Source organism: Ochotona curzoniae, unplaced genomic scaffold (assembly GCF_017591425.1).
Source record: "Ochotona curzoniae isolate NIBS_2020 unplaced genomic scaffold, NIBS_Ocur_1.0 scaffold_3835, whole genome shotgun sequence".
Taxonomy (NCBI): Eukaryota; Metazoa; Chordata; class Mammalia; order Lagomorpha; family Ochotonidae; genus Ochotona; species Ochotona curzoniae.
Genome location: NW_024467114.1, coordinates 15290814 through 15312803, shown reverse-complemented (window position 1 = coordinate 15312803; position 21990 = coordinate 15290814). Strand labels below are relative to the sequence as shown.

Sequence of the window (21990 nt, the reverse complement as noted above, 5' to 3'; positions counted from 1 at the left end):
ATTAGCCCTTTCTCTCTTTTTCTCTCCCCATTCCCCCTCCTTATTTTGCCTTTCAACTAAACAAATCTTTTTAGAAAACAACAGAAGAATTCATACACATTGTTGGGAGGGATATACATTAGCACAGTCTCTATGAAAACGGAAAACAGAATTGTCATACCACCCAGCAGTTCATGACCGGGTTTATAGCCAAAAGAAAGGAGATTACCTGTGAAAGAGACAACTTTCCTCGCATGGCTACTGCAGCATCATTCACAATGCCCGAGACGCAGAATCAACCTAGACGTCTACCGACATACAAAGCAAATGCGATGCGTGTATGTTACTGATACTACTTGGCCACACAGAAACAATAAAACTGACAACACGGTGAGACTAGAGGACATGATATTAAATGAAATAAGCTAGGCACATAAAGAGAAAATGGGTCCACTCCTATGCGGCAGCTTCAGAACCTGGTATTAGCCAAGCAGAGAACAGAAGAGTGGTTGCCAAAGGGTAGGATGGATGCAGTGCGGGAAGAAATATGGACGAACTGGCTGAAGGGTCCACAGATGCAGTTAGATAGGAGGATTACGTTCTAGTGTTCTGTGGCATAATGGAGTCACCACAATTCATAATAACTTATTGTACATTTCAAAATAGCCACAACACAGGATTTTGAATATTCCCAGCACATTAGAATGATAAATGATTGAGGTGGTGGCTATGCTAATTATTCTGAGTTTTACACTGTAGGCATGTGTTCAAATATACAATGTTCTCCACAAACATACATAAAATATCAATTAAAAATGTTTAAGAATGGGCCCAGCGGCATGGCTTAGTGGCTAAAGTCCTCACCTTGAATAAGCCAAGATCCCATATGGGTGTCAGTTCTAACCCTGGCAGCTCTACTTCCCATCCAGCTCCCTGTTTGTGGCCTGGGAAAGCAGTCGAGGACGGCCCAAAGCTTTGGGACCCTGCACCCATGTGGGAGACCTGGAAGAGGTTCCTGGTTCCCCACTTCGGATCAGTGCAGCCACCAGCTGTTGCACTCACTTGGGGAATGAATCATCGGACAGAAGATCTTTCTCTCTGTCTCCCCTCCTCTCTGTGTATCTGACTTTGTAATAAAAATAAATAAATCTTTTAAAAAAATGTTTAAGAAGAAAAATATAAAACTTTGTGCACTGAACTGATGTTAAAATTTATATCTAATTTAAAGCCTACCCCCTTCCCCAAACCATACCGCGACAATACATTAGTGGCTTTCTTACCCTGATAGTCTGTGTTTAGATGACCACTTAACCAAAGTGGAAAAATGCGGCACTACTTAAAAATAATACACACGTTTTAGCTTAAAACACATCAATTTGCATTTTTAAAAAATCTCTGTAGATTCAAAACATTCACAGGATTCTGCAACTGGTGGTCAGGGTTTGATAGCATCTTTCTCGTATGTGCCAAACCAAGTACCATCAACCACTTCTGTTGACTTTCTTATTTTAAAGTTTTTTCTCTCTCCTGCTTCCTTTCTTAGTGAGAAGTTCAAGATGCTGGACTTCCAGACTAACTGCAGTACAGGACTTTATGCTTTTTCTGTCTAACAATTTGCAGTTGCTCGTGCGCATCTAATCCAACAGCAGTTTTACACTTCTTATCAAGTCTTTCCAAAGCTGAACCGTGTTAGAGACAACTCCTAATGTTGTAGGAGACACGACAGAGGCAGCAGCCCTCAGATGTCCAAGTGGGCACTGGGAGGGGCACAGCTGGCTCTCCCAGTCACAGGCCTTCTGCCATCCTGGAAGTGATAACTGCTCAAGTCTTAGCAGGAGACTGAGGCTCCACCCACCAAGCACTGGCCTGGGGACAGAGCCTGGGCTGGGGTTGGGTTTCCCAGCCGCAAGACAAGATCTTCAATTTCTTCTTTGGTCCCTTTCCTGTTTTCCACGAAGCAAAAAACCCGTGTTGGAGCTTGTTCAGTTTGGCTGGTGCCGCTTACAGTCCCAGCCAAAGGTACGTGTTAGGAGGGAGGGTGGAGAAGAGGACTGCGATGCCCACAAGGCAAACAGTTAGGGGCCTGGCCGCTTCCACACGTGGGGCCCAGAGGCCGGGAGGGGGACCCTTCACCTGCTTTCTGTGCAGGGAGCAGGGTGGAGGCGGAGACCCTGCATCGGGTCTCCTGGTGCAGGCAGCCAATGGGAGCCGCGCGGGAGCCGGAGCTGCGCATCCGCTTCGGGGGCGGCGGTGGCGGTGGTTGCCCTGGCGCCTCCCGGGACCACGCGGTCGTGCGGGGCTGGAGCAGAGCTGAGCGCCCCGCACCAGGTAAGGCACGCGCGGGAGCACCGAGCTCGTAGCAGGGCTGCCCCAAACGCTCGGGCAGCAGCTTAGGAATCGCAGGCAGCGCCGGGTCCAGCGCTCGCCCACAGTGCCCGACACGCCTGCCTGCTTCCCTTGCCCCTACACGGGCCCCCCAGCGAGGGTGAACCAGTCTGCGGCTTCCGTGGGCTGACATCGCGGCGTGCTCTGCCGGGACGGGCTTTGATACATCAACAAGGCCAGATCGTTTTAACACCAAAAAGAAATCTATGTTTCATTTTGAAATGTGCCTGGGTGCCAGGAACGTGTCCCGTGCAGCCCTGGTGGAGGGCCGGGAGCTCGCCGGGCGACCAAGGTGTTCCCCGCATGGGCGCTGGGGAGCTCAGCTCCGTGTGCTCCAACCCTGTGTCTCTGCCCTTACCCCCTTCAAGGACATGCTTTCCTGTTTGGAAGCTGGACAAAACACGCGTTTCTCGGAATTTGTTGTCAAAGTCCCATGTGGCTAGTGTTGTGTAAAGTTTACTCAGAACATGAAGTGCTTAGAAAGGTGACTGACAAGGAGCTTACGTTTCTGCAACTTCAGGAATGACAGGCATCATTGTTATATTTATTTTTACACCTTTAATTTAATATTTTAACATTATATTTTAAATGTGTGACCGTGGACATGTTTGTTGTTTTAAAGAGACAGAGCAAGAGTGAGACAGAGAGATGAAACAGAAACTTCTCCCATCGCCAAAGCCAGGAGTGGCGGAATGGCTTCCACGTCTCCCACGTGGACCATCTGCTGCTGCTTTTCCCAGGGAGACAGAATGCAAATGGAACAGCCAGGACTCGAACCAGTGCCCCTATGGATGCTGACACCGCTGGTGGGACTTGAGGCTTAAACCGCTGTGCCCTAGTCCAGGCCCCAACCATGGACATGCTGATGAATCTCTTACAGCCTTAGTTTTCTCATCTGTAGAAGTAGGGATACTTGGTGGGGGCTCTGTGGCATAAGGGCTAGCACACTGCCTGGGTTGCCAACTCCTGCTTCTCTTATAGCAGCTGCTTCCTTGCTCTGTGTTGCACTTGGGATCCGGCTCTGCATTCCTGGCCTGGGAAAAGCAGCAGAAGATGGCCCAGCTGCTTGGAACCCTGCCAGCCGTGTGGGTGACTTGGAAGAAGCAAATAGTACTGTGCTGGGAGCTTTTACCGTAATTAACGTAATCTTCGTGGCATTGTTTCCAAGCTTTCGCTGCCATCCAGAGAGTCAGCAGCTGGAAGCTCTCTCTTTGTCTAAATATCTTTCAAATAAATAAAACTATTTAAAAAGAGCAGTAGGGATAATCATATTTACTTAGCAAATAAAAACTAAATGACTTAGTAAACATGGAGAGTTCACAACAGGGGTTTCAGAGTGGTAGGAGTTAGCTGTTGTTGTCATCTCCAAGGAAAGGAATACTATGCTGGGAACTTGTACCATAATTAATGTCACCTCCCCATGGCAGTGTTTCCAAGCAGTTTTTTAAAGTTACTGAAACAAAAGGTATTGATACATTGCTTGTTTTGTCCTGAAAGGTTGTATAGATAATATGTAGACCCTTTTTTTTTTTAATGGAATATGCTCCATGCACACACTCAGATAGCTGCCAGGTATAGTAAGGGATGCTGTGTACAAGAGCAAGGGGCCTGCAATTGTACCTGAACTCTTGAGGATAGCGGTCAATGTTCCCTTGGCATTTCACACATGTTTTCTGTTTTTGTTGTTGTTGTTCTATTTTGTAATTCTTTGTACTCTTCAGCCCATCCCACAGAAGTGAGTCACCAGTTCGAGGCACATTTTTTGGCTGTCATAAAGTTGCAGCAACATTGTGGGCTGGCAGGGAGCCACAGATGTGGGAGCTGTGGTGGCCTTTTGATTCTGGATTCTCTTTGGCATGTGCAGGATTCTGCTCAGACACATCAACAATAACAAGTCGGGCCCTTTGTTGTTGCATTGATATTGTACAAAATAGTTTAGAAATGAGCTGACACTGACTTAGCCATATAGGCTGGTGTTTAAAAAGAAAATGCACCTTGTTACTTTACCAGAGAAATGCCTTAAGGTCTCTTCAAATTAAGTTTGTTGGCTTTTTTTTTTTTTCTTTAACTCTAGAGTCAGAGAGCCATAGCAGCCTGTTACCTGCTGGGTCACTCCCCGAATGCTTGCCACGACCAGGGGCTGGTCTTGGGACTGAAGCTGGGAGTTGGGGACACAGTCCAGGTCTCCCACATGGGTGGCAAGGACACAGCCACCTGAGCTCTCTCACCTGCTATCTCCCAGGGTCCACCTCCAGCAGGAAATTGGAATTGGCAGTAGAGTCAGGTGTTGAGTGTGGGTCCCACCCATGTGGGACATGGGTGGCTAAACTGGTGTCTTCACTACTAGGCCAAATACTTGCTCTCAAATTCAGTTTTAATCAAATAACAATATAATGTGTGGAATCTTCCATAATGAACACGGCATAACCTGTCATTTATAAAAAGAAAAGTGGAAGTCCTGAAAGCTCGTTCCTTTGTGACAGGGAGCTGAGGCTCCGAGTTGGGAGCAAATGACCACACTCCCTGAATTGCTGACTCTGCCTTGTTCTCAGACACGAGGACTGAGCTGTTGGACACAGAGTAGTGCATACACAGCTCTCTCTTAAGTGCTGACACCCCAAACTATCTCACGAAGGAACCAAGTTAGTTGCAACAAAGCCATACAGAACAGTAACCAGGAAACAGGAATATCACCAGACGGGGGAACACAGCAAATGTAAGCGCAAGAAAGAAATCCAAGTGAAAGAAAATCTAAGTGTGCCGGCACATCCAACAGGATTTTCTGCCATTCTAAAGTGTTCTGTATTTAATTAATTTACAGTTAAATAATCACATGGCTATTTTCTGGGACTGTGCTGGTCCACAGTGTTTGTAGTTGAGTCTGGGTTTTGTCTCAGGAAGTTAAGCTCTGTCACACTGTTATTGTCATTGGAAAGTAAAGCATACTGAATGGCTTCATTCATTCTCACATCTCCCAGAATATTAATAGCCTTGGCAGAAGCAAGGTTTTTCCTGTCAATCAGCCATGGGTCCTGGAGTCCACTGTGCTTTTTTGATCAGAGCACATACAGGCTCAGACACCAAGACTCTTGAGCAGACCTTCTGCAGCAGAACTGAGAGGAGATGTCTTTGAATGGCTTTAAGCTGGTTATCTATGCAAAGTTTTTTGTTTCTTTTTTTAAAACTTTCAAGTGAAGGACCACAGCCTCTGGTATCACAGGTCATTGTGCAATAATTCAGTAATCAGCTCAAGATCTTTTTGTTTGTTTTTCCAAATTAATTGCTTTTCAAGTGGCTTCTCCTGGAAGAAAGCATTAATGAATGCTAATTTAATTCATGCTAATTAACTCATACTAATTTAATGTATACATTTGTTGTGGTTCCACTTCTATTTTATTTCAACTTGACAGAAGTGTTCTAAAAGTAATCTGGAGGTCTAGGCAAGTAAAAATAGATAAGAATACTGATGAACAATATTCTTTTACTATTCATGAGTGGAATTAAAATTGTAAGGAAAGCACAGTACAGTTGCAGGAGCCCTCCCTGGTCCAGATTCCAGCGCAGTGCATGTCATTGACTTGGCTCTGGCACTGAGGCCTTAGGTCAGTGTGCAGTATTTTGGTTTTCCTTTAGAGTTATTTACATGCATAAGAAAGCATCACACTTGTACTGCCTGCCCAAGACCTGCAGAAGAAAAGCCGCTCACGTTGTCACAGTCTGCCTTTTCCTTCTAGCACATTCCCTGTTCTGTGTCAGGAGACGTGATAGAATTCCACATGGCAGCAATAGAGACAGCACATGTGCTGACCACATTGGGTCACTAGACCCCCACTCTCAGAGCAGGAAGGATGGATGGGACGAGAACAGGGACGAGGGAGTGGGTTATTTCCAACACTAAGCTCAGAGGACAGCTTCAGATTGTTGGCTCCAGTCATCTTAGGGTTGCTAAGTGACCAGGGATTTTAAAATGAGAGTGATTATCTGCTATTATTCCTGGTTGTCTTTCCTATGCTTAACTAAAACAAGTAAGAGCCTGTGCATGGCTCATCCCAGGACAGATGCTGCCTCAGCCTTCCCTTCTTGGGGAGCAGTCCTTGGCACAGCCTTCTTGGAAGCCTATCACCCATCCTCTGTCTCCCCCCATGAGGACTTGGAAGGTCCGCTTTGCTCCCTCCCTACCACCTCTGAGGATTATCCACTTGCCCTGCACTTGCCCACCCAGTCCTTGTTAAAATCAAATGACTCTTCTAGAAGCTTGGAGAAATGAACAAAAAATGGTCATTGCCTCGACCCTTCTATTCTACTCATATTCCTAGGATTTCTACACATGTGGCTCTATTAGCTGCTGGATGCCTGACCCAAGTACAGAATCATAGCCTGCCTCTATGCCTAGCCTTTGGGTCAGAGCTTGGGGGTAAAGGCCTGAAATCTACCTTCTCAAGAAGCAGCCCCCGATGTAGGTTAAAGCTTGTTATCACTGTTATGCTGTACTGTCTCTTCTTTCCTTCCCTCTCCTGTTTCCCCCATCTCCTCATTCTGTAATTCTAAGTGTCCAGAGCCATGAAAGTGCCCTTATCTTAGAATCATTGCTGGGGGATGCCCCTGAGAAGTTGGCCACCCTGAGCTCCAGAGTAGAAACCAACACTCTGGGTCCCCTGACTGGAGGGCATGAGATGGCAAAGGCCTTTGTCAAAGATGGGACTGATGGGACAGGATGCAGTGAGGACGGAAGCGAGATTGAGTAGGGGGTGTTTGTATGGCCTTTCTGGCAGGTGTCACCAGGGTTCTGAGCTTCTGTTTTTGTCTTCACAGTCACTGAAGGAAGAGATAAAGATGGAGGCAGAGGTGAGTGTTTGCAAAGACCAATTTCGGGGATGCTATTCTTGCTGTGTGTCTCATTTCTCTTCTCTGAACAGAGCTTCCAGAAACATCAGCACCAATTTGAAAACACTTCCGCTCCAACTACCAGTGTGTGTATGTCTCTGGGTGATAGAGCGAGAGTAGGGCCCTTCTGAGTTGTTATCTGTGTCCAGCCTACTTCAGTTAGATTTGAGCCTTGCCACTGCAGCTAATCTGAGGGTGGGGAGGTTGCTGGAAGGGCATGCTTCAGTCTGTTTACCAGGACCTTTCTTTGCATTGTCTCTTTCTTGCTCTCACTTTCTAGTCTTTGATCCAAGGGGTGTCCCCTTTCTTCATCCATTGATTTTCTCTTCTTGATTTATCTATCTATCTACCCCTTCCTGCTTTCATAGTTTCCCAAGTCTAGCCTATCCCTTGATATTCATCTCTTCAACTGCTGTTGGGCTGAGGCCTGCGACTCTTTCTCCTTGTTCTGTGATTCCATTGCAACAAACCCAGAGGCTGTCCTCACAAGGTGATGGTGTTGGGTGTGTCTGAAGGCAGGTGTGTCAAAACTTTCCTCTGGGTCCCCAGCAGTGACAGCAAGTTCTTCTGTGTATCCCAAGACATTCCCACCTCCTTGCCCTAAACCAACAGATCCAGTCCTCATCTTTCTCCCTAGACTCTGTACTTCTCTCCTCTCCCTACTCATTCATAGCATCTGGACCACTCTCTGCTTCTTAGAGAAACATGACAATATTGTCATTGCTCTGAAGGCTACCCTTTCCATTTGTCTTTCATATCTCATCACAGTAGAAGGAATCTTCGTTAGTGGAAAGGGCCATGAATCCTTTCCCCCTGGAGTCTTGATGAAGGGCAGGCCTTAGGGTTGGCTGATTTAGTTATCTCAAGGACCTGAATCTTGTTATGAAGTGAGCTCAATCCAAGTGTTGAGTTGTACCCGGAACAATTCCTCCTATGACTATAGAATGTCGTCCAGCAGCAATAGGGCTGCACACTTTATCATTTCCTTTCTGTGAAAGAACGAAGTAGCTCTGTGTAGCTTGTTAGTATTAGTATTTATATATTTTTAACATTGAGAGAGAGAAATCTATCTGCTGGTTTGCTTCTCCAAATGCCTGCAATAGCCAGTGCTATGCCAGATTGAAGCATGAACCAGGAGTTCTGTCTGGGCCTCCTTTGTGAATAGCACTTTGACTCAAGCAATTTGGCCATTTTCTGCTGCTTTCCCAAACCATTAGGCTGGAACTTAATGAAGAGTGGAGCAACCAGGACTTGGAGTGCTCCATATATGGGAGACTGGGATCACAAGCCGAGACTTTACTTGCTCTACAGCACAATGCCAACCCCTCCTTCCCTTCCATGACCTATCCCGTGGTTGTTACTGCTGCACATCTGAAAAAGATTGCTATGGGATCTATACCTCCAGATTTGGTGGAAACCTTTTCCTGAAAGCGTTTGACACTACTGACCCTTGAACTATCCCTTTGATATCCCTAGCCCCTGCCTGTCCCTCTGGTCACCTATTCTCAGACTCTTCCTTAAGTCACTTCTTTAGAGTTTGTATTTCCTTGAGGGATATCTCACTCTATCCACTACATTGGGGTACTCACCTATGCCCATATATTAAAAGCAAAATATTTATTTATTTCAGAGACATAGAGACAGGCAGGGACAGAGAGTTCATACCTGCTGGCTCACTTCCTGAATGCCTACTGTGGCTGGGAGATGGTCGGCTTGAAACAAGGAGGCAGGAACTCAACCCAGATCTCTCACATGGGTGGCAGAAACCCAATTATGTGATCCATCACCTGCTGCTTTCCAGTGTCTATATTAGCAGGTAGCCTGAACAGAAGCTGGAGCCAGGACTGAGACCCAGACCTTCCATGTGGGATACAGGCATCTTATTTAGCTTCCTGCCTGCTCCCTTTTCGAAATTTACATATAAGGCAGCACCACATGCACCTGTTCATCAGGTCTTTCTCCTCAGTTCCAGACACACACACCTAGCATCCTGCTATGCATTTCATTTCTTTGTGCCACAGGCACCCCATACTCATCAAAATCAAGCTGGCCCTACTGCCATTCCTTAGGACCCCTCTAGAAGTGGCTGCACAGCTTCACAGCCCTTTAAGTCCTTTCCCAAAAGCCACTTAGCAAATGTTGTGGGTCCTGTTATTCCCTTGATTTTGTTTGTCAGCAAAGTTCACGTCAACTCACACTGTCCCACATTCAAGACTAAACTTGATGAGCAACATGGTAAGACAACTGCAGATGTAATACTTGTACCCGTGGAATTTACCAGTGAGTGAGACTCTAATAGTGTCCACTCCAATCTGTTGCTTAGCTTACTTTCTGACTGCTTGGCTCTCCTGTGCTCCACAGAGCCTCTGTTGAGTTGTTCTCTCCTTTTTGGGAGTAAGGAAGGAGACCTTAGACACAGAATGTAGCTCTCATCTCTGACTTTTGTCCTCATTGGTCTGTGCAAGGAGCCGCTCATGTTTATATGTTATATTCCTTGTTCCTCCTTTCTTATTCTCACCCTGCCAAGGATACTTTGTGTCTTTTTGAAGCTACATAGTTTTATACAAGTGCCTTTTGAATTGACACATAGGATGTATGTGTGTGTGTGTGTGTGTGTGTGTGTGTGTGTGTGTGCACAAATCTGTCAGATACGACACCTGCACAGACTTGTGTAGGTACCACTGCAGTCAGAATACAGAATCACACCAGAATCTTTCTCCTGGCACCTCTGCTGGTGACACCCTCTCCCCCTGTTCTCAACCCCTGACAACTGCTTTGTTGTCTACTTTTAATGTATGCGTTTATATTATGCTATAGCTTATGTCTTAGTCTCTTTCTTATTTTCACTCAGCACCAAGTTTTCAAGGCATGGATTCGGTTTGCTGTTCACTAATCCCAGAAAGCATACCCATTAAATCCTAACAAAGCCTACAAGCAGGATACTGTGATTACTCCTGTCTTGTAGGGGAGGGAAGTAAGTGTGAAACAGATGGTTCTGTGAAACACAGTAATGGGGTAGGGAGTGCACATCTAAGCCCTGCTGTTTCTGAATCCTTGACTGCCCTGTTTCTCATATATAGCCAGCCCATCATGTCCGACCAGTTTGTGTGCTGTTTGTGCTGAATGAAAAGTGTCCTCTGAGCTCCCATCAGGAAATGTGATGCTTCCTTCCTGTGAAATTCTGTCGCCTATGAAACTCCGTTGCTGTTGTCTCTTCTCCTGTTGATGTTTCTCCTCTGCTTTTGCTGGCCCGAAACCTCACAGATAGTTCGTCCTCACTAAATGTCAGTTGACAAAACGGCAGGAGGCTCCAGGGACTGTTGAGTAATCTTGAGGTGCAGCTGGAGTCTGGGACGGCTGTGAATGGGGAAGCAAGAAAATCAGAGGGCAGAATGACAAGAAGAAAATTTTCTGTGACTCAGAGGTGGCCGAAGGGGTGGATACAGAGGGTCTTCAGCTACAACTAGCACGTTGATCTCAGAGGATGTTTATGAAATGCAGGACTCGGGCCTGAGATTCCAAGCATTTCAAGCAGGGCACCTGATAGGATTTGTGGACCTACTGGCCTTTTCTCAGAACTCAGAGGGTAACAGGTCAAGTGGGATGGAAGGATGGATGGTTGGAGTTTAGCAAAGCATAAAGATCAAAGTCCGGGTGAGGCATCCAGATGGAACTGCGCAGTTTACGTTTCTTCTTGGGAGTTGAGCTTAGAGGAAAGGACCCATACCTCAAGATGTTGGAATGTGCTGGCCTAAAGGTGGCCATGGGGACTTTAACAGTGAGGGATGAGGGTTGAGACTGGGTTCCTGACACCCATGCAGGAGATAGGGTTTCTGGCTCCCAGCCTAACCCTGTTTATTTCAGGCACTTGGAGGATGAATACCTTAAGGTATTAAAAACAAGACTTGCAGTCCCAATGGGATGTCTTGGGTTAAATTCCATGCTATTTCTTGGGTAACATGGCCACTCTTTTCTATGCTCATGTCTGCCTTACAGAAGAAAAGCCTGGATTAGCATTTGCTCCAGGGTCTTCTATTGTGAAGTCAATCTGTTAGAGGCACCCCGGGGACACTGGAGTGGCTGAAGTAAGAATTATTCCTAGGGTCAGTTCCAGCCAGTTTGTGAGCCAAGGCCCACGTGTTTCACAGCAGTGAACAGGCACTCAAGCTCTGGAGGCCAAGCAGAGGCTGTAGATGCTTTCTGGACACATGGCTTCTGGACAAGCTTGCAGGGAGATGGCCCATGGGGGCTTCTGTGGCTCTGGTTTCCCAGTGTCTTCCAGGGTCATATCAGTCTCGAGTGTCCTGTCTGAAAATTCTTTCTACTTAGGATACAATCACACATTGTCTCAGTTGGTGGCTGAGTAGCTGACAGTGTCTTTACCATGTAGGTAGGCAGCATGTCTAGTTTTCTGTGTTGGCTACACAATGACAGAATTGCCTAACAAAGCATTTCTCAGAACATGTTCCCACTGCCAAATGACATGCATGACTGTGCATAGAATGGTTCTTGTTTTCTGCACTGGACCCTGACCGGTGTCTTGTGAGGTTTCTAGCAAATACAGAAGTCAGTTGTGCAACAACAATGAAGAGTTGAGCTGAGAGAAAATGAGAGTGCACTATTATAAGGGTCTTATATGTGAAATGGTATAATATTACCTTAGATTGTGATAAGTAAGTGTGTATAGTAAAAAGTCTCAAAATAGGTCCTAAAGGAGTTATAACAAACATCCAGCAAATGAAATAAAATCCTGAGAAATACTTCATTAACTCAAGAGTGCAGAAATGGAATAGGAAAGAACAGATTTGACAGATAGCAAGATTTGTATTAAAACAATCATAATGTAAATTATCTAAACCCTTCAAATAAAAAGATGCAAGTTGTTATGCTGAATAAAAGAGCAGGGCCTAACTATATGCTACTGACAAGAAACCTGCTTGAGATATAAAAGTATATCAATGTTAAAAGTGAAAAGGTGAGAAAAAATTATGCCAACACTGTTGGAAATGGATTGTTAATACCAGGTGAAATAAATTACAGGGAAAATAATATTATTGGGAATAGCAACCATCCTTTCCAAATGATAGACATCAAGTAATTATGAAGTTATAATCATCTTCACCAGTTACATGCCTAACAGTAGACTCAAAATCCAGTAAAAAAAAAAAAAAACTGATAGAGCTGAAGAAAGAAGTTTGCAAATCTATCGTCATGTTTAGAGATTTTGCCACCCGTCCATAATTTATAGAGCAAGAAGACAGAGATTCAGCAAGGATACAGAAGCCCTGAACAGTGCCGCCGACCAAGTGGACTTGTAGAACCCTCCTCCCAACAGCATCATGCCACTTCTTTTCCATGTGCCTGAAACACTTGCCAAACAGGTGGTGTTCTGGATCACAAAACATTTCTCAACACATTTAAAAGGATTCAAATCATCTAAAGAACGTTTGATGAACACCATGGAATTAAGTGAGAAATCAAGAATAGACATTTAGAAAATTGCCTAGGAAGAAATGCTGGGCCAACAGCAGAGCAGTGGGTTGCAGGGACAGGGGCAGAATCCACGGGTACCAGAGGTGGAGGAAGGGGTGGGCGGAGGGGACGTTTGTGTTTTTACACTCAGTGACATCAAGGCAAAACTGGATTTGAGGGATACATAGAGATCATGTTTAACAGTTTGGATTATACTGAGTCATTGCGTAACCTTAATAAGTTGACTTGATTTTTCACTGTCGTACAATTTGCATTCGGCCTATAGCAATGTGCTTATGTGATACGTAAGTGTCCCCGTGGCGTGGGGGTGAAGTTAGTTGGAACTCAGAAGGCTATAACGAGGACTTGGTTCATGTGAGTCCTGGTCTGTGTAGTGAGGGCAGATCTTGGTTTGCGTATTAGTCTCTACCAGCCAATGTCACACTAAGCAGTTAGGTCTGCTAGATGACATCCAGCTGTCTCATATTTGCCTGTCATCAGTCAAGGTACCTCTTTGGGCTGCATGTGACTTTGAGAAAAACTGCCTTCATCACTGGGGAGGTGGCGGGAGAGAGCCAAATGATGGGGGCTTGGAAGGTTCTCGTTGCACAGTCAGAGCTCCTGCAGGAGCATGCTGTGGGTGGAGCTGACTTGTCACTTCTGGAAGTGTCTTATCTCACCCATCCAATCTGTAACTTCCTGTGTGTCCTCAGTTGCTGCTGTCTCCTCCTGCCTTTCAGGATTCTAACTGCTCCTTGTTCTGCGCTCTCCGCTGGGTGCCTGGACTGTTTTTAAACCTCACCTTTGTCCGTTCTGTTTCAGCCTCAGAGGAAGTTTGGCGTGGTGGTGGTTGGTGTTGGCAGAGCGGGCTCTGTGCGGATACGGGACTTACTGAATCCAGACCTTTCTTCTGCCTGCCTGAACTTGATTGGCTTCGTGTCCAGGTGGCTTGACTCACTTTTTGCTTCGTAATTCATGGGAAACCCCAATGAGAGATGAGGCCACAGGATTAGGCCTAGCCAGAGAACTGGGTTTAGGGTCATTCCCACAGGATCTCAAGTTTGGACTGGCCTGGGAAATGACCACTGCTGGGTTTGCTGGGATAGGTGGTTGGGGGCAGCCTAGGCTAGGCTGGAAGGGTTGGTGACTGCCATGGGCCAGCTTTGTGGGTTGATGGGTTTAGCTGCCGACTGCAAAGTGCTGAGTAGTCCTGGCTGCTCAGCACACTCTGTGATAGTCAAAGTACTTGGGAGTTTCTGGTTCCTGCCTTTGGCTTGGCCCAGCCCTGGCTGTTGAGGCTTCTGGGGAGTGAACCAGCAGGCCATCCTATCCTGCTTTTCCATGGCACATAACCCGTATGGGATGTTGGGAGTTCGGAGGGTAGCTTAACCTACACAATGCAAGCTGGGTCCTATATACTCTCAGTGATGAAGTTTGCACTTGAGGCTAAGTCCCTTGACTGCTGCCCTGTGGCTCATTTTCTTACTTTATAATGGAAAATGCTGCGGAAGCAGGAGGGAAGACATTACTTTCATCATATCCAAAAGCTGCTCACTAGATGCCTGCCGGGAGGGTGGGGAGAAGGATCATTCTCATAATATCTGAGACAGCATCTGGTCCACCTTTGAGTTACATTTCTCTGTTGCTCTGAAACAGACGAGAGCTCGGGTGCATCAGCGGGGTCCCGCAGATTTCCTTGCAGGACGCTCTTTCCAGAGAGGATGTTGAAGTTGCCTTTATCTGCAGTGAAAGCTCCAGCCATGAGGACTACATCAGGTGGGTTCAGTGCCTTGCACGGTGAGGCAGGACTAGGAGATTGAGCACGCTGCAGTGCCTCTAAGGGTGTTCACGTCAGTGGGGGAATCCTGACTGTCCTGTGACCTCTAGAAGTGCAGAAATGTTTAAGAAAAATGGCCAGCAAAAGTAGTATTTTGTCCACTGTAGGTAAAATATTCAAAATGTTTTACTTCTTTGTGCAAGAAATCCCATTGAGATAGTTTTGAACAGTGCTTGCCTTTCTCTTCTGACTGTGCAGCTGAGGCCATGCAGTCAGATCCCTGGTGAGTTGGTACACCCTTGGGATCAGTGTCCAGCAGTTTGTATTTCTCACTTTCAGTGTCACGGAATATCTTCAGAGTTCCTTTACCGTGTAGTATGTTTGCCATGAGATAAGTGACTAGTGGTATAGCAAGGTCATCCAAGAGAAGGACTGACTTTGAAGCAGGAGGAATGAAATGCTACCCTCCCCACCTTGAAGGAAAAGGCTAGACCCCTTCAAGCATTTCGTGAGTCCAACCCTAGTTGCAGGAGCCCCAGGTGGGACCTGGAAGCTCATTGGGAGGTGCCAGCTACCCCATGAATCACAGCTCCACAGCTCAGCCACCACCATGTGGCTTTCCAGGGACAAGCTGCCCCCTGTGTCAGTCTCCATCTGCAGTGGATGAGAGCTCCTTTTTTCGGTCTTCTTAATATTCTGTGGCACCAGAGTGCATTTCTTCTACAAGGTGCCCATGCCACCATGCATGTGGATGCTTCAATGCTGGCATCTAGGGAATGCAGCCCAAAACTCCTGAGCTTGATGCTGCAAGGGCCTTCACACTCAGGCATCCAGCCTGGTTCCCTTTCACCATCTAACCCTATTCTCCTGGTGAACTTTGTGCATGGGCAAAGCTCCACAAAGGGCCCGGCAGCGTGACCTAGCTGCTTAAGTCCTCGCCTTGAACACGCCAGGATCCCACATGGGCACCGGTTCTAATCCTGGCAGCTCCACTTCCCATCCAGCTCCCTGCTTGTGTCCTGGGAAAGCAGTTGAGGACACCCCAAAGCCTTGGGACCCTGCACCCATGTGGGAGACCTAGAAGAAGTTCCTGGATCCTGGCTTCAGATCTGCATAGCACCAGCCATTGCACTCACTTGGGGAGTGACTCATAGGACAGAAGATCTTTCTCTCTGTCTCTTCTCCTCTCTGTATATCTGACTTTCCAATAAAAATAAGATAAATCTTTAAAAAAAATAAACTCATGTAGCAAAAAAGAGAAAGGATATACCAGAAACATAAAAACAAAAAATTAGAACTCAGCTTTAAAAAAAAAGCCCCACAAAATGTGCAAGTCCCCATATGTGTGACCCCATATGAACCACTCTTAGCACATGTCACCTGGAAAGCCACTACTCCTGCAGGATCCAGGTCAGGAGCCACGCAGGGCATCATTTCAATGGGATCCAGCAGAGCAAGGCAGCACAGGTTTTATCATCTTCCTAGTTGTCATATGGTGACAGGAAATTTACTTGCTAGTGTGTATATATTTATTTTCCAGAGTAACTGTTAAATAGTACTTCATTTAAAAAGAGAGAGAGAGATGTTCAAATTAATACCTAGGTAGAAAGTCATTCTGTCCCCAGACAGTAGGGGCTTATGTCCGTGATTGTGTTTGGTTTGGGGAGGTCCTGCGTATCCTCTGTTTGTACCTCCACCCATCCATGACAGATTTGCACAAGGGAACTGTTTGAGTGCATCTGTAATGGCCTGCCCTTTGCTGTGCTGAGCATCTCCGGGCTGTGTCTCTGAAGTGCTTTTCCCTGTTTTCATCTCTTTCCTGAAGGAAGTTCCTAAATGCTGGCAAGCATGTCCTTGTGGAATACCCCATGGCGCTGTCTCTGGCAGCCGCTCAGGAGCTGTGGGGGCTGGCTGAGCAGAAAGGTAACGTACGCCTGTGCAGACCCAGGCCTCTTCCTAGAGTTTCACGGTGGGCACACCTGGGGAGGTCTGGGGAGAGCAGAAGGGGGGATGGGAATTTCATCACTTTCAGCTGAGGCTTATGCATGTCTTTAATGAAAATCAGGAAGTAGTTCCCATTTGCACAATGCCATGCCTTTATTTTGATCTTATGTGTGTGGCCTTTATATTGCTGATGGAGAAATTAGGGGAACTGTCTTATATGCCTATTCTGTAACTTCCTATTGCTTGTCTAAAAGAACAATTATTTTTTTAAAGATATCGTGTACAGCAGGAACTTGGAAGCTCTGCTAAGCACCCATTAATTAAGCACTTACACTTAGTTCTAGAAGCCCTTGGCCATAGTTGTTAAGTCCATTTTCTGTTGTAACAACACTCCCAACACTGAGTAATTTAGAAGGAAGAGAAACTTACTTAGCTCACAGTTTTGCAATTTGGAAAGCCCAGAACAAGTGGCTAAATCTTTTGTTTTCTGGTGACAATCCTGTGCTACTCTGTGTGTGGTAGAACAGTAAAAGTGGACCTTTCTCAATAGCCTTATCTGTATACACACACATACATACATATATACACATACATACATACATACACACATATATATGTGACACATATATATATCATGTAATTGAAGGTTACTCTAGCATTTACCGTCAGTCAAGGAAATAATAATATTTTCAGCATGGCATCCCTAAATGTTGCGTTGTTTTGGATGGCAAAGTTACAGGTGATTTGAGAGCAAGGCCATCAAGAGGGCAGAACAAGCCTTCCCCGGACCGCCCTTCCTCGTAGGGATCCTGACTTGGTATGCAGTCCAGATCGCCCTTGTGAATACTCAGAAAGCACTTGGGAGCTTACAGCACCCCAGGAAGCCCGAAGCCAAGAAGAGGCGCATGGGTGTGGGTAGAAATACAAGGCTGTAGCAGTAAAGTCTGGTATAGCCCATTCCCCTGGCAAGCACAACGTAAAGTGACTGACAGAAAACTTTGGATTTTCAGCTTCTTCGTCAGGAGGAAAATGCAAAAGTGGAACACACATCTTGAATTCTCGGCTTTCAGGGATCTATCCGAAGGTCTGACCTGTTTGTCATGCAAGTTAGATTGCTGGAAGGAACTGGAGTCTACTTGGGTGCCAGAATGGGGGTGTCTGAAAACAGATGAGTACAGCATCACAAAGTGCAGTGTTGCTTAAGATCTGAGCAGGAGATACAGACTCTGAGTGTAGGAGCTAGAGCAAAAAGCTTTTGTAGCAGGAAATTATACTTGTAAGCTCAGACCAAACCTAGCTCTAGAAGAAGCTCGACAGGCACCCAAGTTTCTAATCATTCCGATTGGCAAGTGTGCAACATGCAAATCCAGGTCAAGACTGAAGAGAGAAGGCTGTTTTTTTCAGATATCCAGATCTCACAAAGGAGATTGCAAAGCATGCAGGAAAACAGCTGTAGACTCACTCTAGGTTATACAGCCCAACTGTACTCTGGCGATGATGACCCTCTTCTTAATTCTTGCTTTAATTATGGCAGGAAAAGTCTTGCATGAGGAGCATATTGAACTCCTGATGGAGGAATTTGCATTCCTGAAGAAAGAAGTGACGGGGAAAGACCTGCTGGAAGGCTCGCTTCTCTTCACAGGTCAGTCTTAGGCCAGATCACAGGTCCCGGGGGAGGTGAGAAGGCCAGATGGGTTCTTTCCTAGCCTGCTAGGATGTGAGCTTGCATTCATTTTGCCAATGAGTTTCTGACTCAGAGCCAGTTTATTTTTCCCATGCTTCTTTGAACTATAAAAATTGCCTTTTTTCTTTATTTCAGTGTTTTATCTATGTAGTGGGCCTTGGGTACAAAATGTGTGAGAAGTGTCAATCATACTCATGTTTTTGCCCCGACACTGTAGGCAGAATTTTCTGTCCGGAAGTGTTAACTAGCCAGAGATGATTTCTGCACATGTTCAATGTCTCTATGTCTGTGTCTGTGTATTTGCATGTGCTGAATATGTTAGGAGCCTGGGAACTGTTTTGTTATTCCCTTTGCTTGGATGGACTGTATTTACCTCTTGCTTGGCAAAACTGAATTCAACACAAAAGGAAAAAGACTTTGAATTTGGCCAGCTGAGTTTCCATCAGTGTCATTTACCATCTCGGACCTGCACCCCATAAGGGAAGGCCTCACTGCCCCAGTCATGGGCCTGTTGTTTTGTTCCTGCATCACCCCTAGTTCCTACTGGCGTCTAGCAGTGCTGCTTGCCCAGGACCCATGGCACCTGTCATTCCCCACAGCTGGCCCCTTGGAAGAAGAGCAGTTTGGCTTCCCCTCATTCAGTGGCATCTCTCGCCTCACCTGGCTGGTGTCCCTCTTTGGGGAGCTTTCCCTTGTGTCTGCTACTTTGGAAGAGCAGAAGGAAGACAAGTACATGAAGATGACTGTGCGCCTGGAGACCAAGAGTCAGCGGTAAGTGGCAAGAGACACATAGAAGTCTGTCCCATGTGCACTAGGAAGGTTCTGGTGGAGGGGTTAGACCCTTGCTGCCCACTCCACAGGAGCCATGTGCTTCTATAGACAAAGGTCCGGGATTCCAGTTACGTTGACTCACTTTATCTCAACAACTCTGTGAGATAAAGACAAGCATCAGCCCATTAGTTTAGGTTGATTTAACTGCTTGGAATACCTCAAATTTATTCGATCTGGTATCATTATAAAGCGGCGAATAAAACTCACTTTTGTCATCATCTTCCACAACACGGCAGGGCTGTGCTGTAAGCTTCTAAAACTAGACATTGGAACTAATTTTGGGGGGATGAAGTTAGACCAGTTTTTTGTTGGTAACAATAATTCATTCTTTTAAAAGATTTGAATCGTAAGCAGAAAGTTTTAGTTGATGGGTTGATTAGCTGATTTACCAGTCTAACAGCTGTGTCTAGGATTCTACGCTTGATCTGAACGTGTTTTATTTGAGGTGAGTATTAAGCTAACTTAAGTGAGTCATTTCATTGGCTTCAGCCCAGATATCTTGCTGACATACAGCTTTCCACAGCTGGTTGGTCCCTGCTTGGTTTGTGGGCTGCAGGGTGTAACTGCGTGGCAGGAAATGCCATATCCTCCTGGGAAGGTGGCTCTGGTATCTGGTGGCGCGGAGGACTCTCTCGGGTTTGTAGGCACTTTTTCCCAAAGCTTATCACAGCCCAGGTCTATTTCAGCGAAAAGTTTGTATATTTCTAGGACTTGTCATTACACCCATTGTCTTATGGCACATTGATTGTTATTCTGGTCGCTCAACAACCTAGTGAATTGGAGCAGAGCCACAGGGCTATGGATGTGGTGCACAACCTGTGGTCTTACAAGGAACCCAACCATATACGCATAGAGAAATACTAGAAATGACTGCATTAAACTAAAGATACTTTCATTTTAGTAGGAGAATTTATGGATTTTTTTCCATATAAGTCCTTAATTAAATGGTATGGAATTCTTAGGAACATTTTAAAGGGCAGAGTTGTTTTTAAAGATTTATTTTATTTGTATTGGAAAGTCAGATTACAGAGAGGAGGAGAAATAGAGAGGGAGATCTTCCATCTGAGGATTCACTCCCGAAGTGGCCGTATTGGCCGGAGCTGAGCAAAGCCAATCCAAAGCCAGGAGCCTGGACCCTCCTCCAGGTCTTCCACATGGGTGCAGGGTCCCAAGGTTTTAGACTATACTTGACTACTTTCCCAGACCACAAGCAGGGAGCTGGATGGGAGGTAGGGTTGCCGGGATTAGAACCTGTCACCCTTATAGGATCCTTGGGTATGCAAGATGAGAACTTTAGTCACTAGGCTATGGCGCTGGGCCCTAAAGGGCAGATTTTATATGTTTTTTTAATTTCCAGAATACTCAATGAAGCTATTTACTTTGTTTTAAAATCTATAGAAGAGGAGGTTTCTCTGTTTTCTATAAACATATAAGACAGCTCTTATATGCTACCAACACAGAAATTATTATCCCAGATAAAGGAGAGATTGTGGTGTCTATTTGAATTCTAGATTTTTGTGGTATTGACATGAGCCTAAAGGGAAAGTTAGGAATGGAAGTGTAAGTCCTTTGCTAACCAGGAGAGGGTATTTCCTGGCATGTGTTTAGGTTCATGTAGTTCTTTGAGAATGTAATGAGAAAACTCTAAGAATTCTTTCCATCATAACCTGTATGTTACATATAAACGACAGATTGCGTGGAGTCTCGCTCAGTGCTTGAATTGTGTGTTGTTCACATCTGGATCTCCTAGAGGAATCCCTAAGAGTCCAAGTAACATCTTCTGATTAACAGGCTAGTGTTTACACAAACTCACTGAGTGAAACCCCATGCTTGACAGCAAAGCTAAACAAAGGATTGGTTGGCAGTAACACTGGAAATCCCATTACCCCTGGCCTTTGTGAAGCTAGTGGAGATGAAGTTAACACCTCAACTACTGCACTGACCTACAGCTGGGAGAAGACCTGTGACCAGGTCAGATGCCTGCAAGCACCCATCCGTAGCCCTACGTAATCTCTCACACTGTGATGCTTCTAACTTTGCAGCCCGCTGTCCTGGATTGAAGAGAAAGGACCTGGTTTAAAACGAAACAGACATATAAGTTTCCACTTCAAATCGGGATCCCTGGAGAATGTGCCACATGTAGGAGTCAATAAGAACATTTTCCTGAACGATCAGAACATATTTGTCCAGAAACTCCTGGGCCAGATCTCTGAGATGGAACTGGCTGCTGAAAAGAAACGCATCCTACATTGCCTGGGACTGGCAGAAGAAATCCAGAAATCCTGCCGCCAGAGCAAGTGAGAGCTGGGAGCTACGCTACCAGGCCTCTCTGGAACCAGAACAGCACATGTGTCCCCAGGTGACCCTTATGTCTGTTCTGACAATTAAACACATTGGGTAAACTAGAGGAGTTTTTGGTTGTGAGCTGTGTTGGGAATAGTATTTGGGGTTGGGGTCATTCATCATGTGTCTGCTTTCGTTGACTTCTTCCCAGGAATGCTGTGCGATGGATGTTCCAAGCCCTGTTTGTATTAGTGTGCACCAAAATCTTGCCTGAAGTCATCCAGGTGGTGAAAAGCAGAAGTGGCTTTACACCCTGTACATGCTGCAAGCCACCACAGCACACTGGCCTGAAACCACTTCCTTGTTTGAAAGAATGTTATTTTTCCCAAAAATCTTTTCAATGGGTGACCAGAGAAGGCGCTAGAAATTGTAAAAATTAATAAAATGTAAGCTCTGTCCTTACTCTTAGTGTTTAAAGAGAACGAGGCATGTACATCAATCATTTAAGGTGGCAGATTCCCTATGACAGAGAGGTGCTGGTTGACTTGGAGAAGTGTCAAGGACAGGGACCAGCACTGGGAAGGGTCAGGGAGGAGGGCTGGCCCCAGCTGAAGATGCAGCCACAAGGAAGGGAGAATGTCTGAAAGAGGCTGTGCACCTGTCAAAGCTTTGTGCAGAGGCACAGGAAACCTGGGGAAAACAGACCCTTCCCCTTCCTGTCCTGATGCATGTGAACATGCTTTCCTAATAG

The 21990-nt window shown here is 45.8% G+C and overlaps 1 protein-coding gene across 2 annotated transcripts; it reads left to right on the top strand.

Annotated features, from left to right (window-relative positions):
• The first annotated feature begins 1767 nt into the window (after window positions 1-1767).
• Window positions 1768-21361, top strand: BLVRA (biliverdin reductase A). 2 transcript variants are annotated; one of them, XM_040965112.1, is made up of 8 exons: window positions 1768-1998; window positions 7177-7209; window positions 13543-13664; window positions 14377-14496; window positions 16323-16420; window positions 17976-18083; window positions 18725-18896; window positions 20999-21361. In XM_040965112.1, the coding sequence occupies exons 2-8, from the start codon at window positions 7198-7200 to the stop codon at window positions 21255-21257; spliced, it is 891 nt and encodes a 296-aa protein (XP_040821046.1). In that variant the 5' UTR covers window positions 1768-1998; window positions 7177-7197; the 3' UTR covers window positions 21258-21361. The 2 variants fall into 2 exon arrangements, with proteins under 2 accessions (XP_040821046.1, XP_040821047.1); XM_040965113.1 differs by lacking the exon at window positions 1768-1998 and adding an exon at window positions 2072-2307.
• Window positions 21362-21990: the final 629 nt, after the last annotated feature.

Bases quoted from the DNA above. Each gene is read 5' to 3' on its own strand.
- BLVRA (XM_040965112.1), top strand. The intron at 13,665-14,376 runs GTGGCTTGACTC...GCTCTGAAACAG, and splicing joins TTGATTGGCTTCGTGTCCAG to ACGAGAGCTCGGGTGCATCA. The intron at 14,497-16,322 runs GTGGGTTCAGTG...TCTTTCCTGAAG, and splicing joins AGCCATGAGGACTACATCAG to GAAGTTCCTAAATGCTGGCA.